Below are 13,616 nucleotides of genomic sequence, written 5' to 3' on the forward strand. Positions count from 1 at the left end.
ACTAAAATTGAAACATTTGTCCGATCAATTATGGCTAAGCTTGCAATTAAAAATCCATAAACTTTGGCGAATTTCACAAGATTTTCGCTTTGTATTTACAAGAGAATCGACCTCCAAACAAAAGGCAAACGGCATTAAAAATTATTGATTTGCGGCCGAAAACATTTCAGCATCCAGCGGTGTACGTTGGGCATTTTATATCACAATTTTGCCCCAAACCATTCCACTGACAATTTAATTTCAATTCGCTGGCCGCCTCATTTGATTTAAATTTGCACTTGGCCCGGGGAATGTAAATGCATTTCCACTTGAATTCAAAGATCTTATCTCCGTATGCTCGATACCAGCTGCATTCTTGGCCAAGAATTTCAATGGGTTAAGGGGGTGCGCAAATGGCGGGGCTCTCAAGGGGTTAAAAGCGGCATCGAAGCGAATTCAGTTGAAAAATATTCAAATTGCTTGGCATTTGGTGACGTGCGGCGATCGCGTCCAATAGAAACAAAAATAAATAAATATAAATGTTGCGCATAAAAAATCTATTTTAGCCCAAGGTCGCGTCATCACTTTATATTTTTTTTTTTTTGATCATCGCAGATAGGAAATCGTGCCGAAAATGATGGGCAAAAAATAAAAGAATTAAGGGGAAAAGCAGTAGAACATAAACATTGCGAAGATCTTCTAGTTTTGGGGAATTTAAGTGTACTTCAAACGATTTTTCAACAATTTTATATTTTTAAAAAATTCAGAAATAGGAAATATTTTAAAATTATGATCTGTAAATGGTTTTTTATGTTTCTAACAATGTTACTTATAATAATATTTTAAAGTAACATATTTAGGTATCCTAAATATTTAAGTTATTAAAGGTTACCTTTACGAAAAATATTATTTTTTCATTTAACATAATTTAATGTTAGTTATATTGATAATACTTTCAATTTAAATATTTCTTAAATGTATGAAAAATATAAAAATCCTTTTTTTAATATAAAAACATGTCAAATTAAATGGCTTTAATAACTTATTACATTTGTAGAAAACCACCTATAAAAAATGTAAAACAAAGCCTGATTATTCCACATTAGTGAACCGCATAAATCATCATAAATAGGGCTTCATCTGCACCTTGATCCACATTCCAAGATCAAACCCAACCAGTTTGTTCTTCCGATCCCACAGCCAAAACGCATGAATAGATCTTCTTTGAAGAAATACGAAAAAAATGAGGAAAAAACGGCGACCCCGCGTTGGATTGTTCAATTATTCAATTGGGGACTTCGAGACGGCGGCAAACAATTTTGATTATATTTATTAGATGCCGGATTAGCTGCGCTGGCTCTTGTGGCAATTGCGTTGAGTATACGCCGTGTATGCATACATTTTTTCATCACATGTGCTTCGCATTATTTTTTAGCTGGACAGACTGGAGGAATTGAAACGAAATTGAAAATGAAAATGAACAGTTCTTGTGATGTGATGTGATGTGATGGAATTTAAATTGAAATGGGTATGGGTATTTTGATCGGCTCTGTGGGCAGTGGAGTCTTCGCAATCTTCGCAATCTTCTCAATTCGGTTCAGTTCACCTTACCCACCCAATTCTTCTCGCCCGCCGACTATGCAAATTAATGTAGCGGAAATACTGAACAAATGCCACCCGACTTGGCCCTGGATCATGCTATATATATACATATATACCTGTAGATATACCAGAGAGTATCTTTGTATTCCTCCCAAATGTTCCTGAACGATCTCTCGAAATTTGCTCAAGTGTGTCACTTGAAGAGCGCACAAAACAATTCAATTGATTGGAGTGTATTTGATCAGCACTCGACTTCAGTCTCAAGAGATATTCAAATTAGTTGGCAAAAATAAATTTTAATAAATTAAGATCACGAAGAGATGAACTCAAAATGATGGTTCAATAAAATGTTCTAGACGAAAGAATGTTTCATAAAATTGTTGCACTGGTTTTATTGTTTCTAAAATTTTTTAAAATCCAAAAGCTTAAAAAAAACTAAAATGGTCATTTTCAAATAATTAGTTTTTATGTATTAAAAAATTTGTATTTCCTTTAAAATGTTTTTTAAAAAGGTGCATAAATTGTTTAAATATATTAATATAAATATATATTATTTTCTAGTTTAGTAGACTATCTTTAAATATTTTCTAATTTGGCTTTCCTAGCATGCAAAAATTCTAATATAAATTCAATTTGTACCTGGAATATAATCGAGTTGTGCTTTAATGTTCTGTTGATTTTTGCTTTTTCGCCGATTGTTTTCGCTGCTAATTATATTTTGGTCATGCCAGCAAATCCATCAATTACACATGCTTTTATGTTTTTGGTCATTGAGTATTAATAAATGTATTCAAACATTTTCATATACTTGTATGCGTTTTCATTTTAAAATTTTCCATATTTTCGCACTACACTTCCATCACAAGTGTCAACAATTGAAGCAAAATGAGACAAATAAGCAAAAAAAAAAGACGAATGGGAATATTTTTCACTATTTCTGTGCCGCTAACGAGAAAACGTGTATTTAAAAATAAAGAAAACAAATTAAAAATAAGCTAGAGAACAGCTCTCATACATTCTCGTGTGTTGAGTAGAAAACCAGCAGGAAACCAAACAAATAGCGTAAAAAACCAAAAGCACGCAGAAAAACTCAAACGAAAATTGTTTGACACTCGCCGTTGGGTTTTCTAGTTTTTCACAAAATACCGGGTGGAAATTATGGGACAACAAAAAAGAGGTGGCAATAAAACAGCATCATCATCATCATCACCAATTGGAATGCAAACTATTTGCATCTAAATAAAGGCTCAAAACCCATCAAATGTGCAGTCAACGGAATCAGCAGATATTATGATAAAAACCGAATTGATTATTATATTTGATTGTGTTATTTGAGTTGACGTTTATTCCAGTTGAATTCTATTTGGCTTTTTTTTTGTCACCATCAAATGATTTAAATGTGGCATTTTATTAAATTTTTACCACCCAATGTCATCTTTAATTGCACTTTTAATTTGACTTATTGATTGCATTGGGCACTTTAATTTATAAAGATTAGTCCTGTTCATTTGGTCAATTTCATATGCTGATTGTTATTTTTGTAGGCTCTTGTTTATATAGATAACCTAATGGTTGTATATTTTAAAGGTATACGACTTATAACAGGTACGTTTTAAATTGGATTTGCTAACAGAAGTATTTATTTCAATTATAATCACTTTATATGGTTTTTTTTAAGAACTCAGGGTTTTACATGGGTTTTTCTATATATAATATATCTAAATTTTTTATTTTTACCATATAATCACTTCACACTAAATAAAAATAATAAAAAAAAGTAATATATCTTATTAACAGCACACACACGAAATAGAAGAGAGGATCTGATCGGATCGGATGGAATCGGCGAAGATCAACGCCAGAGCATCGCGCGGAGACTGAATCCCCCGATCGGCTATATCGGATATAAGGCCGGACGTCGGGCAGGTGTGCGAGCGAGAGGGCGAGAGAGGGTCCCATGGCGAACAGCGCGTGGGTCTCATCGCATCTCGGAAAATAAAAAGAACTAGGAAAATATCTTCATCATTCCGCCGGCGACACGACCGCCATTTAAGCGAATGATAAATGAATGGTCAGTACTGATCTCCTCAGATCCGCTTAATTAACGGCTAAAAAACGAGGAATGGGAGATTTTTAAGAATTTCCACCTCTTACAGGTGGCCGTTGGCGAGCTTTTTTTGAATATCATACAATTACCAGAACTGGAATAGGTTTTTAACATTAGGAACTTAACATCTAAGGCATAAATTATTTACAAATGTAATACAACATTTAAAAAATATATTATAACCAACCTTTTTATAACTAAACCTTTTTGCATTAAAAGTATATCGTTTAAAAAAAATTGTAAGCGCCCAAAATTAATACTTAAATGCTAAATAAATGTACTATACAAAATGGGCAATTTAAACTTATAATAACAATTTAATGGTGCTTAAACTAAGCTAAAACAAGCCATTATTTATTGCGATTCATAACTATTTCCTTTAATTTGCACAAAAATATTTTAAAATCGTTTTTAAACTTTTTATAACGTACTTTTTGTGGTATAGAAATCAACTAAAGCCCTTTGCCAAACTTTCAACTTGGTGGAAAAATCCGATGGGACATTACTTTTTAGGTGGGGTTTTTGCGGGAGGAGCTTTAGTGGGTGCTGCCTTAGCAGGTGGTGCTTTAGCAGGCGGTGCTTTAGCGGGTGGTGCGTTGGCGGGTGGTTTAGCAGCAGCAGTGGGTGGTTTTGGGGCCCCAGCGGCCGGTGGCTTAGCCTTTTTATCGCCATCGCCTCCCTTAGAATCCTTGGCAGCCTTGGGGTCCTTAGGTTTCTGGCCAGCCTTGCCCTCCTTGGCCTCCTGGGCTGCCTTTCTCTCCTTGGCCTTGGCCAGATCAATCGCTGCACCCACTGGCACATCCTTGATCTCGCTGAGCGGCGTCTTGCGTGGCTTGCCAAAGCACACTTCCGACAGCCGGAAGTGCTCCAGATGGTAACCGGAAACGCCACGGATCTTACCATCCACATTCTTGGCATATATATCTGTGTTGAGCTCCTGCAGGTCCACCTCCTTGTCGCCGGCAGCCCTCTTGCACTCCTCATCCACACGTTTCTTGGTCTTGTCCTCGAGGATCTTCAGCTCCTCCTCATCGGCCAGGCACAAAGCGATCATTTGACTACGGAAACTGGTGATTGGATCGTACTTCTCCCTTGCCGTCTGGACCTCATCCCGCGAGCGATACGAGGTGCCCGGATCGGACATGGAATGTCCCACATAGCGATAGGTGCTCATCTCCAGGACTATGGGTCCCTCCTTCAGAGCATAGTCCACGGCAAACTGGGTGGCACTGCGAACGGCTAGCACCTGATTGCCGTCGACCCACAGTCCTGGGATGTACTGACCCCGCATATAGAACTCCGTCATGGCCGAGGCGCGTTTCTCATGGGTGCCCATGCCATAGTGATTGTTCTCACAGACGAAAATACACGGTAGACACCAAAGTTTGGCCATATTAAAGGACTCGAAGACCTGGCCCTGATTGGCGGCACCATCGCCATAGAGCACCACGCAGACGCCATTATCATTCTTATAGCTGTGGGCCAGGCCAATGCCCGCACCCACCGGCACCTGGGCACCCACTATGCCATTGCCGCCGTAGAAATTCTCGCCGTACATGTGCATAGAGCCACCTTTGCCCCGGCTGCACCCGGTTCGGAAGCCCAGCAATTCGGCCATGATCTCGTACAGGGAGACGCCCATTAAATAGGTCCAGGCATGACAGCGGTAGGCCGTGATCACCGAGTCGCATTGCCGCAATCGCTCCTTCATCCCAACGGCCACCGCCTCCTGGCCATTGTACAAGTGACAGAATCCACGGATCTGGCGCTGCTTGTAGTAGTTCCCAGCCACCGTCTCGAATCGCCGCAGCTCCAGCATCTTCGTGTACATCGACAGGGCGTCCTCCCTCGACAGCTCCACGTCCATCGTCGGTCCCGTCTCCAAGTCGTAGCACTTGAACGTCTGCAACGGGTATGGCATAGTCGTTATAATAGCCCATTTGCGTGTGTCTCGGTCAATAAAATATAAGGAATACAATGTAAGAAAATAAGAAGAAAACTTGGTTTTGATTTTAGGATGAAATTTTAGGAGTTGTACTTTGTTAAGTTCTCCTAACAGCCTCCTTCTCATGATACGTATTTGGTTTTTAACTATACTAGTCAATCTTATTTGTACCTACATATTTGTTTAGGTCTCTCGAGAGTAGAATTTTACTAAGCATATTTGCTAAAAATTACTGTTAAAGGAGGGTTTTATAAATATAGAAAATAATAGCCCCAGTTCTAGTTAGAATTTTTACTTTGGTGTCATTATATAACGTTTTTACATACAGATTTGAATAGATCTCTCGAGAGTAGAAATTTTATAAGTATATTTAGTAAAAAATTTACTGATTTAATGGGGGGTTTAAGAATATATAAAATAATAGTCCCAGCTATTATTATATAGTGTTTTTACATACAGATTTAAATGGATCACTCGAGAGTAGAAATATTATAAGTATATTTGGTAAAAAATTTACTGTTTTAAGGAGGGTTTTAAAAATATATAAAACAATATCCCTAGTTCTAACTTTTCTATTTACTTTGGTGTCATTTAATATAATGTTTTTTAAAATAAATTAATATAAATTTTTATTTGATGTACTTTTTAAAGAGCCAAAAGTAAATAGAAATATTTAAACATTAAGGAAATACATATAAATAACCAAATAACTAGTAACCAGGCCATTTTACCCAAATATTTTAAAATTAAAATTCCAATTTCAACAGTAAGAGTTACTTTTAGCTGTGTAAACTAAGAATTTACATGATCGCATTGGTTTATCTTTGAAATACTTCGAGAAACTCACATTCTCGAGGGTCAGGCAGCTACACTTGTGCCGGCCGATGATCCTGGGTACGAAGTCTCCACCAAGAAGGGAACGGGCTGCGCTGCATCTGACTATCACACGGACTCGGTTGGGCTTCATCATGGTCCTTCAATATGATTCCTGAGCACCTGGACTCCAAAGTGAACTTCTAGTCAGAAGCCGCGCACTTAAATTTTGGAATTTTTTGTAAAATAACTGGAACTAATGTGTGCTAAGCTAAATAAACAAACGACAATGAAAGCAATGAAAATCGACTTAAATGGCAAGTGTCACAAAACAGAAAGAGATGGAAACAAAGAGTTTCCTAAGAAACTCAAAGTTAATCTAAAATTAAGAAGAGTTCCTCAATTATCTGATTTGTGTTATTCAATACAATTACTTACAATACAAGAAAACTAAAATACTGCTACAGTTTAAAAGTTTTCAAACTAATACTATATAAAGTCCCAAGTTCTAAGAAGAAAACGTACATTTTTAAAATTGGTAGTTAGTATTTGCCATTATCTAAAATCTTCAAGATCTTAGGAGCACCTCGCTCGGCGTTTCAGCTACTTTTAGTTAGAAAATTACAACTACATTGGTTAAATTTTTCTAGGTATGTATATTTTCAACAATTTACACCTCGCTTTATCCATATTGAACACGTTCGCAATATAATATCCAATGCAGTTCCCCAGAGTAATGTGGTGCGCTACGATGTGATTGCAGTGCTCCGATTAGCTAAGCTTCTTGTGGTTCTCCTCGGGTCCGGTCTACGGGGTACTCATCATTCAACATTCGGCTTAAGAGCTAGAGATTTCGCTTGTGTCTAAGTGTCTGAGTTATGTCTTCGTGTCTGTCTGTGATTGGTTTGGTGTTGTCCTATTTTTCTTGTTGTTTTCTTTTCGATTTTGTGTCTTGTGAGTTCCCGAATCAGATTCGTTGGCCCGATTGACTTAGTGATTGACGCCCTTGCGCTCCTGAATGTGATCGATGTCGTAGGCGATGGTGCCGCGCAGCTTGGGTTCCAGGTTGTTGGAGTAGACGTCCGTCCAGAGGTGGCTCACGCCCAGCTCGGCATCGGATTTGGCGAAGGCGGTGGCCTCGTCGACCTCCTTGCGCACCTTCAGATCGATGGCCTATAAATATGGAATATAAATTAATGAATATTTCAACGCTTTTGGAACCGCTTTTCAACTCACCTTGACTTCATCGGTGGTGATCAGACCCAGCTCGATGCACAGCTCCTTGAAGGAGGTGATGGGATCGCGCTTCTGGCGCACTTCCTGGATTTCCTCGCGCGTGCGGTAAGATGTGCCCGGATCGGACATGGAGTGGCCGGAGTACCGGTAGGTGTTCGTCTCGAGAACCAGAGGTCCGTGGGTGTTCACGTAGTTGATGGCGAACTCGGTGGCACTGCGCACGGCCAGCACATCCATGCCGTCCACCCAGATGCCGGGCAGGGCGTCGCCGCGAGTGTAGTAGTCCGTGTTGCAGGACGCACGCTCGGAGCTGGTGCCCATTCCTATTGAGGATTACAAGTTAATATAGGTTAATATGGGTTTTTTTGATAACCCTTTCATATCCCACTCACCGTAGTTGTTGTTCTCGCAGACGAAGATCACGGGCAGCTTCCACAGGTAGGCCATGTTGTAGGCCTCGAACACCTGTCCCTGGTTGGCGGCACCATCGCCGTAGAGCGCCAGGCACATGCCACCGTTGCCCTTGTACTTGCAGGCCAGTCCAACGCCAGCGCCCAAGGGAACCTGGGCACCCACGATGCCATTGCCGCCGTAGAAGTTCGGGGCATACATGTGCATGGAGCCACCCTTGCCGCGGGCACAGCCGCCCTGGACACCCGTGAGCTCTGCCAGAACTCCGCTCGGTGGGACGCCCATCAGGTAGGTCCATCCATGGACACGGTACGCCGAAATGATGTTATCCACATCCCGCATGGCGGCCTTCATGCCCACAGCGCAGGCCTCTTGGCCGGAGTACAGATGGCAGAAGCCGCGGATGATCTTCTCCTTGTAGAGATTGCCGGCGGCCGTCTCCAGACGACGGATCGTCTGCATCTGTGTGTAGTACTTGAGGGCCTGGTCCTTGGTCAGTTTGACTTCCGTGGCGGGTCCTTCGTCCAGGCGGTGCAGCTTGAAGGGCTGCAAAGGGGGAGAGCATTAGTGTTTTTATTTCATTCTATATTTGGGGTGCGTTTATTTATATTATAATAATATTTTTAAGGGCTATCTTCAAACCAATTAAAATTGCTTATTATATTTGGAAGCTGGTAATACAATAATATCAGTATTTCCAAAAGTGTGTACTTCAATTAACAGCTGTCAGAAGGTTGATGAAAAGATAATGGAAATGTGTGATGATATGCATAGATAGGTAATGAAATGATAACAGTTCAGACCGATCTGTTCATTACCCAATTTTTATTCTATTATGATACAAAAAAAGTTTTGAAATTTACCTAATGTATGAAAAACAAACCATATATCATCATTAAAAAATTATACATTTTCAGTTTTCTACCCTAAAGAGAATGATTGGTACAACAAAATACTGGTATTTCGAAAAAAAAACTAACAAGATCATAAGTTTTATATCATATTTTTATAACCAATTGAACTTTCGAGAGGTTAAGGGTTTTCGAAAGTAAGTATGCCCCAATTACCAATACTTCGATTTCTGACCAATTTTGCCTAATCTTCACGAAATTTATATTCTATTATGAAATGAAAAGCCTTGAAATTAAGCTAATTTAGTAAAAATAAACCATACACCATCAATTAAAAATAAAAAATTTTAAGTATTCTTCTTCAAAGTACTTATATTTCGAAAAATAGTTTACAAGATCATAAGTTTTCCATCATGTCTTCATAGCCAGAATTGAAGTTTTCGAAAAGTCAGGGTTTTTCGGAAGTATGCCTCAATTACCCAGGCTTAGATTTCTTGCCAATCTAGCTTGATGGGATTTTATGGCGGCTAATTTATGGCGTGAGAATCGACGTAAACAGAGAGTCGGGCGAGAATCGGGGGATCGCTGATAAGGCTATATGTTTTATAGTGCGTGAACAGTCACGCGGCGGCCACGCAAAGAGCAGACGGCGATAAAGAGCGTGGGAGACGGAAAATTACAAATTACTTCGTGACCTTGTCGTTTCAAAATGAGCAGGTTGACCGGCAAAATCAGAAAAAAAACACGCTAATGCAACCCTGCATCTCCACACACACTTACGGATACGGATGAATCCCCCCTATTAACCGTTGCTATCTGCCAGAAAGCGCATTATGTAACCCAATTTTTTTTTCATCAGGGTTGCTATAATTCCTATAGTTCCCATAATTTAGCATGGTACATACCCGATTCACTTGAATGGTGGCCTCCGTGGCATAGTTATTGGTTTTCGAAACACCTGCCTGGGCTGCATTCTGGAATAAACCGAAAAACGACGATGAATATCTCCCATTTCCGATGATGATGTTGTTGTTCCGCCATCCGTTGTTGTTGTTGTTGTTGTTATGGCAACGCTTTTAGTGTTTTCATTTTCGAATGGGGTTTTGTGTTTTTTTTTTATTTATTTTCATTGATAACAATTAGAAATGTTAGTGGGGTGCAAAGCGGGCTGGGGGATTACGTACTTTCTGCAGTTGCTTAACAATAATGGGCAGTTCGCTAACGCGCGACAGAGTACGCAACATTTTCGCTGTGTTTATCTCGTTCGACTGACTGAAATCGGATGTGAATGGGGGCTTCTATATGCGGATTGTCCGGCTCTATATGATCGCACGCTATGTGTCGGCTGTCTCCGTCTCACCGCCGCGCGTCGTTGTAAGTTAAACAATCGCAGAAAAAAGGTAGCGAGATTAGTTTATCAACTACTATATTGCACAACTATTAGAGGTGGAGAAACATCGACGTCATCGATGTTTTCAAAGCATCGGTAACATCGATGTTTTCAAAAATACCTTCCGGGTCTTGGAAATATACTTTAAATACCAGATTTATTCACTCAAATATACTGACAAATACGGAATCTCAAATGGTGGGTGGGTGTCCTTGCTAATCTAGCCTAGACATACTCCCAACGTTTTGAGAGCGTATTTTAAATACCGAGAATATACCGTAACTTGACACCTCCCAACAGCTTATCGACATGTTATCGGTTTCGATAATAAAAAATCAACGAAAATAGCGGTAATTAAAATTTAAATATAACAAATTTGCTTATTATATTTTCAAACTTTAATGAAATAAAAATGTCGTTTGTAGCGAGTCAAATGATGTGGAATAATTTTCACATTTTTTACATCATGCATCATCATTTTTTTTTTTTGAGAAAAATTGTCAAAAAATAAAGTTTTTAGGTTTGAACGCCAATCGATTGGGATTTTTATTACGAGCTCAACGAGGTATGACATTCCTTATTCTGGCTCCATTTCGCAATTTGACGATGTTTTTTTCGGCAAAAATAGGTAATAACATTTTTTGGTCGAAAAATACGTTTATTTTAAGCCGTTTTTAAGTCGTAATTTAGTCAAATCGAGGCGCACAACAAAAAGACCGACAGTTTTGAGCAGCTTGCTAACGATCCCTATCACTTTTCGGGAAATTTATTTTTTGACCAATTTGCGGATTTTTTATAAGGGGTTGCATCATCTTTTTTTCGAAAAATTTAAAAAAAATTATGTTTTTTGATTTAAATGCCAATCGATTCGAAATTTAACAACGAGCTCAACTATGTATCACATTCCATATTCCGACCTCATTTCGCAATTTTCCGACCAATATACAGCTTTTTTTGCTCAAAAATAATATTATTTAATAAACCGTGACATTGTATTCATACGACCCTTTGGATTGGGCTTTGACCACTTGGATTGAACCACGCATCTTGGGCTTCGGACACGTCTGGTTGGTACTTGGCCCCTTGGAGTTACTCGTTCAGGGTCAATCTTTGGAACAACGAGTCTAGGGTTCGGGAACCCTCAGGTTGGTTATGGGCCATTTGGAACAACGAGTTTTGTTGTGTGGGAGCCGCGCCTTGGGAATGGGCCCCTTGGAACAACGGGACTTGCGCTTGGGGTACCGCCTCTTGGGTTTGGGCCACTTGGAACCACGAATCTAGGGTTCGGGGACCCTCGGGTTGATTATGGGCCCCCTGGAACCACGAGTGTTGGGTTTGCGGTACCGATTCTTGGGTTGGGGGTACCGCGGCTTGGGTTTGGACTCCTTGGAACCACGAGTGTTGCGTTTGGGGTACCACGGGTTGGCAAGGGGCCTCTTGGAACGATGAGTCTTCGGTTCGGGGTTGATTATGGGCCACATGGAATAACGAGTGTTGGGGAGCTGCGCCTTGAGTTTGGGCCCCTTGGAACCACGAGTGCTGCGTTTGGGGTACCGCGGGTTGGTTAAAAGCCCACTGGAGGGTCTTCGCATCTTCGGTTGGGGGAACCGCTTCCTGGGATTGGGCCCCCTGGAACCACGACTGTTGCGTTTGGGGTACCGCGGGTTGACAAGGGGCCTCTTGGAACGATGAGTCTTCGGTTCGGGGTTGATTATGGGCCACATGGAATAACGAGTGTTGGGGAGCTGCGCCTTGAGTTTGGGCCCCTTGGAACCACGAGTGCTGCGTTTGGGGTACCGCGGGTTGGTTAAAAGCCCACTGGAGGGTCTTCGCATCTTCGGTTGGGGGAACCGCTTCCTGGGATTGGGCCCCCTGGAACCACGACTGTTGCGTTTGGGGTACCGCGGGTTGACAAGGGGCCTCTTGGAACGATGAGTCTTCGGTTCGGGGTTGATTATGGGCCACATGGAATAACGAGTGTTGGGGAGCTGCGCCTTGAGTTTGGGCCCCTTGGAACCACGAGTGCTGCGTTTGGGGTACCGCGGGTTGGTTAAAAGCCCACTGGAGGGTCTTCGCATCTTCGGTTGGGGGAACCGCTTCCTGGGATTGGGCCCCCTGGAACCACGAGGCATTGGCCCACACGTCTTCGGCTTGCTGCGGTTCATATTTTCCCTTGTACTGTAAACACCTCTTCTTTGAAAGAGAGCTTGCCTTCAGATGGGCAATGCTTTGCTTGTATCTGGAGGCCCCCGGACTTGGTCTGGCGGTCATCTTTTGAAGCTTAGCACTCTTTACCACCTTCCTTGTGCGAGTAGCATGCCTATTTTCTGGAGAACCAGACTGGAGAACCAGACGTTATTATTATTATTATTATTATTATTATCTTACCAAGATTTCTTTTTCAAATGCCTCAAATAGGGCTATAAATTTTGATTTCTCATCCATAGTTTCCGAAGAGTTCATGGTAGCTATTAAAAAAAGTTGTTATAACAAGTAAATAAAAAATGTAGATGGAAAAACAAAGCTATTGTATTGTTGAAATTGTGTGGTAATGTTAAAATAAGTAATTTAATGAAGTTTTATCTAGTTTTTTATATAGAATTACTTGTGTGAAGTAGAAAACTGACTGGAAAAAAAGGCTTCAAAATTTTTGAAAACCGAAAATTTTATTTTTTACTCTAACGAAAGTATGTCTTTATAGTACGAAAGCCGATTAGAAACTGAAGGAATGTTGGCCTCAGCTCGACAAGCTGATATTTCGCTTTGAACGAAGGGTCAGTGTTATTATGATTGTTTTTTATATTGAACAAGTTGAGACACACTTTTTAGATGGAAGTAGTCGTATTTCTCACGATATTCCATGTTTTTAAAACTAAATACTTACTCATCCACATGTCAAACCAAGAACCGCCCAGAAAAAGGCCAAATTATACGCACCCCTAGTTTCAAAGAAGTACTTTTATTTCACATTGAAGATCTCATTTGGTTTTTGCTTGCTTTCTCTTTTCTTACTCGTATTGTTACTTGAAATTGCCTCCATAAATCCGCATTCGCGATCGCAGTTGCGTTGTATCGCCCTCAACTTCCATAATTTACTAATCTCTTACAAAAACTTAAGTAATGTTTGTTTTTTGCACAAAAAAACCTGTTAAATAGAAATAGACAAAGTAGAATTTAACGAAATAAGAGGTTTACGAACTAAGTTGTTAAACTAGTTTTTGTTGGTTTCTCGGTTGTTTTTGTTTTTTCTTTTGTATTTTTTAAGTTAGAAATGGCAGCTAA

The 13,616-nt window shown here is 40.2% G+C and overlaps 4 protein-coding genes across 8 annotated transcripts in view; all 4 read right to left on the minus strand.

Annotated features, from left to right (window-relative positions):
* Window positions 1-3,582, minus strand: part of Proc-R (Proctolin receptor) — a 28,518-nt gene extending 24,936 nt beyond the window's left edge. The window contains exons 1-2 of one of the 3 annotated variants that reach the window (XM_070997845.1): window positions 3,386-3,582; window positions 2,221-2,429 (exon numbers count right to left, since the gene is read on the minus strand). The gene's annotated coding sequence lies outside the window, so the exon portion shown is untranslated. Of the gene's footprint in view, window positions 1-2,220; window positions 2,435-3,318 lie in introns of all 3 variants that reach the window. The other 2 variants (XM_070997843.1, XM_070997844.1) reach the window with 2 other exon arrangements.
* Window positions 3,583-3,980: 398 nt separating this feature from the next.
* LOC108016651 (probable pyruvate dehydrogenase E1 component subunit alpha, mitochondrial) lies at window positions 3,981-6,928 on the minus strand. The gene is made up of 2 exons (XM_017083359.4): window positions 6,481-6,928; window positions 3,981-5,591 (listed from the first exon to the last, which is right to left on the minus strand). The coding sequence occupies exons 1-2, from the start codon at window positions 6,601-6,603 to the stop codon at window positions 4,191-4,193; spliced, it is 1,524 nt and encodes a 507-aa protein (XP_016938848.2). The 5' UTR covers window positions 6,604-6,928; the 3' UTR covers window positions 3,981-4,190.
* A 154-nt stretch (window positions 6,929-7,082) lies between these two features.
* Window positions 7,083-10,414, minus strand: Pdha (Pyruvate dehydrogenase E1 alpha subunit). Of its 2 annotated transcripts, none has more exons than XM_017083928.4 (5): window positions 10,129-10,414; window positions 9,850-9,918; window positions 8,075-8,639; window positions 7,683-8,005; window positions 7,083-7,619 (listed from the first exon to the last, which is right to left on the minus strand). In XM_017083928.4, the coding sequence occupies exons 1-5, from the start codon at window positions 10,186-10,188 to the stop codon at window positions 7,437-7,439; spliced, it is 1,200 nt and encodes a 399-aa protein (XP_016939417.2). In that variant the 5' UTR covers window positions 10,189-10,414; the 3' UTR covers window positions 7,083-7,436. The 2 variants fall into 2 exon arrangements, with proteins under 2 accessions (XP_016939417.2, XP_036676430.2); XM_036820535.3 differs by having other exon boundaries at window positions 9,850-10,017; window positions 10,129-10,391.
* An 897-nt stretch (window positions 10,415-11,311) lies between these two features.
* LOC139352166 (putative uncharacterized protein DDB_G0271606) lies at window positions 11,312-13,082 on the minus strand. Of its 2 annotated transcripts, none has more exons than XM_036820241.3 (3): window positions 12,962-12,978; window positions 12,723-12,802; window positions 11,312-12,674 (listed from the first exon to the last, which is right to left on the minus strand). In XM_036820241.3, the coding sequence occupies exons 2-3, from the start codon at window positions 12,795-12,797 to the stop codon at window positions 11,424-11,426; spliced, it is 1,326 nt and encodes a 441-aa protein (XP_036676136.2). In that variant the 5' UTR covers window positions 12,798-12,802; window positions 12,962-12,978; the 3' UTR covers window positions 11,312-11,423. The 2 variants fall into 2 exon arrangements, with proteins under 2 accessions (XP_036676136.2, XP_036676135.2); XM_036820240.3 differs by having other exon boundaries at window positions 11,313-12,674; window positions 12,940-13,082.
* Between the last annotated feature and the right edge of the window lie 534 nt (window positions 13,083-13,616).

The sequence above is a fragment of the Drosophila suzukii genome, chromosome X (assembly GCF_043229965.1).
Source record: "Drosophila suzukii chromosome X, CBGP_Dsuzu_IsoJpt1.0, whole genome shotgun sequence".
Taxonomy (NCBI): Eukaryota; Metazoa; Arthropoda; class Insecta; order Diptera; family Drosophilidae; genus Drosophila; species Drosophila suzukii.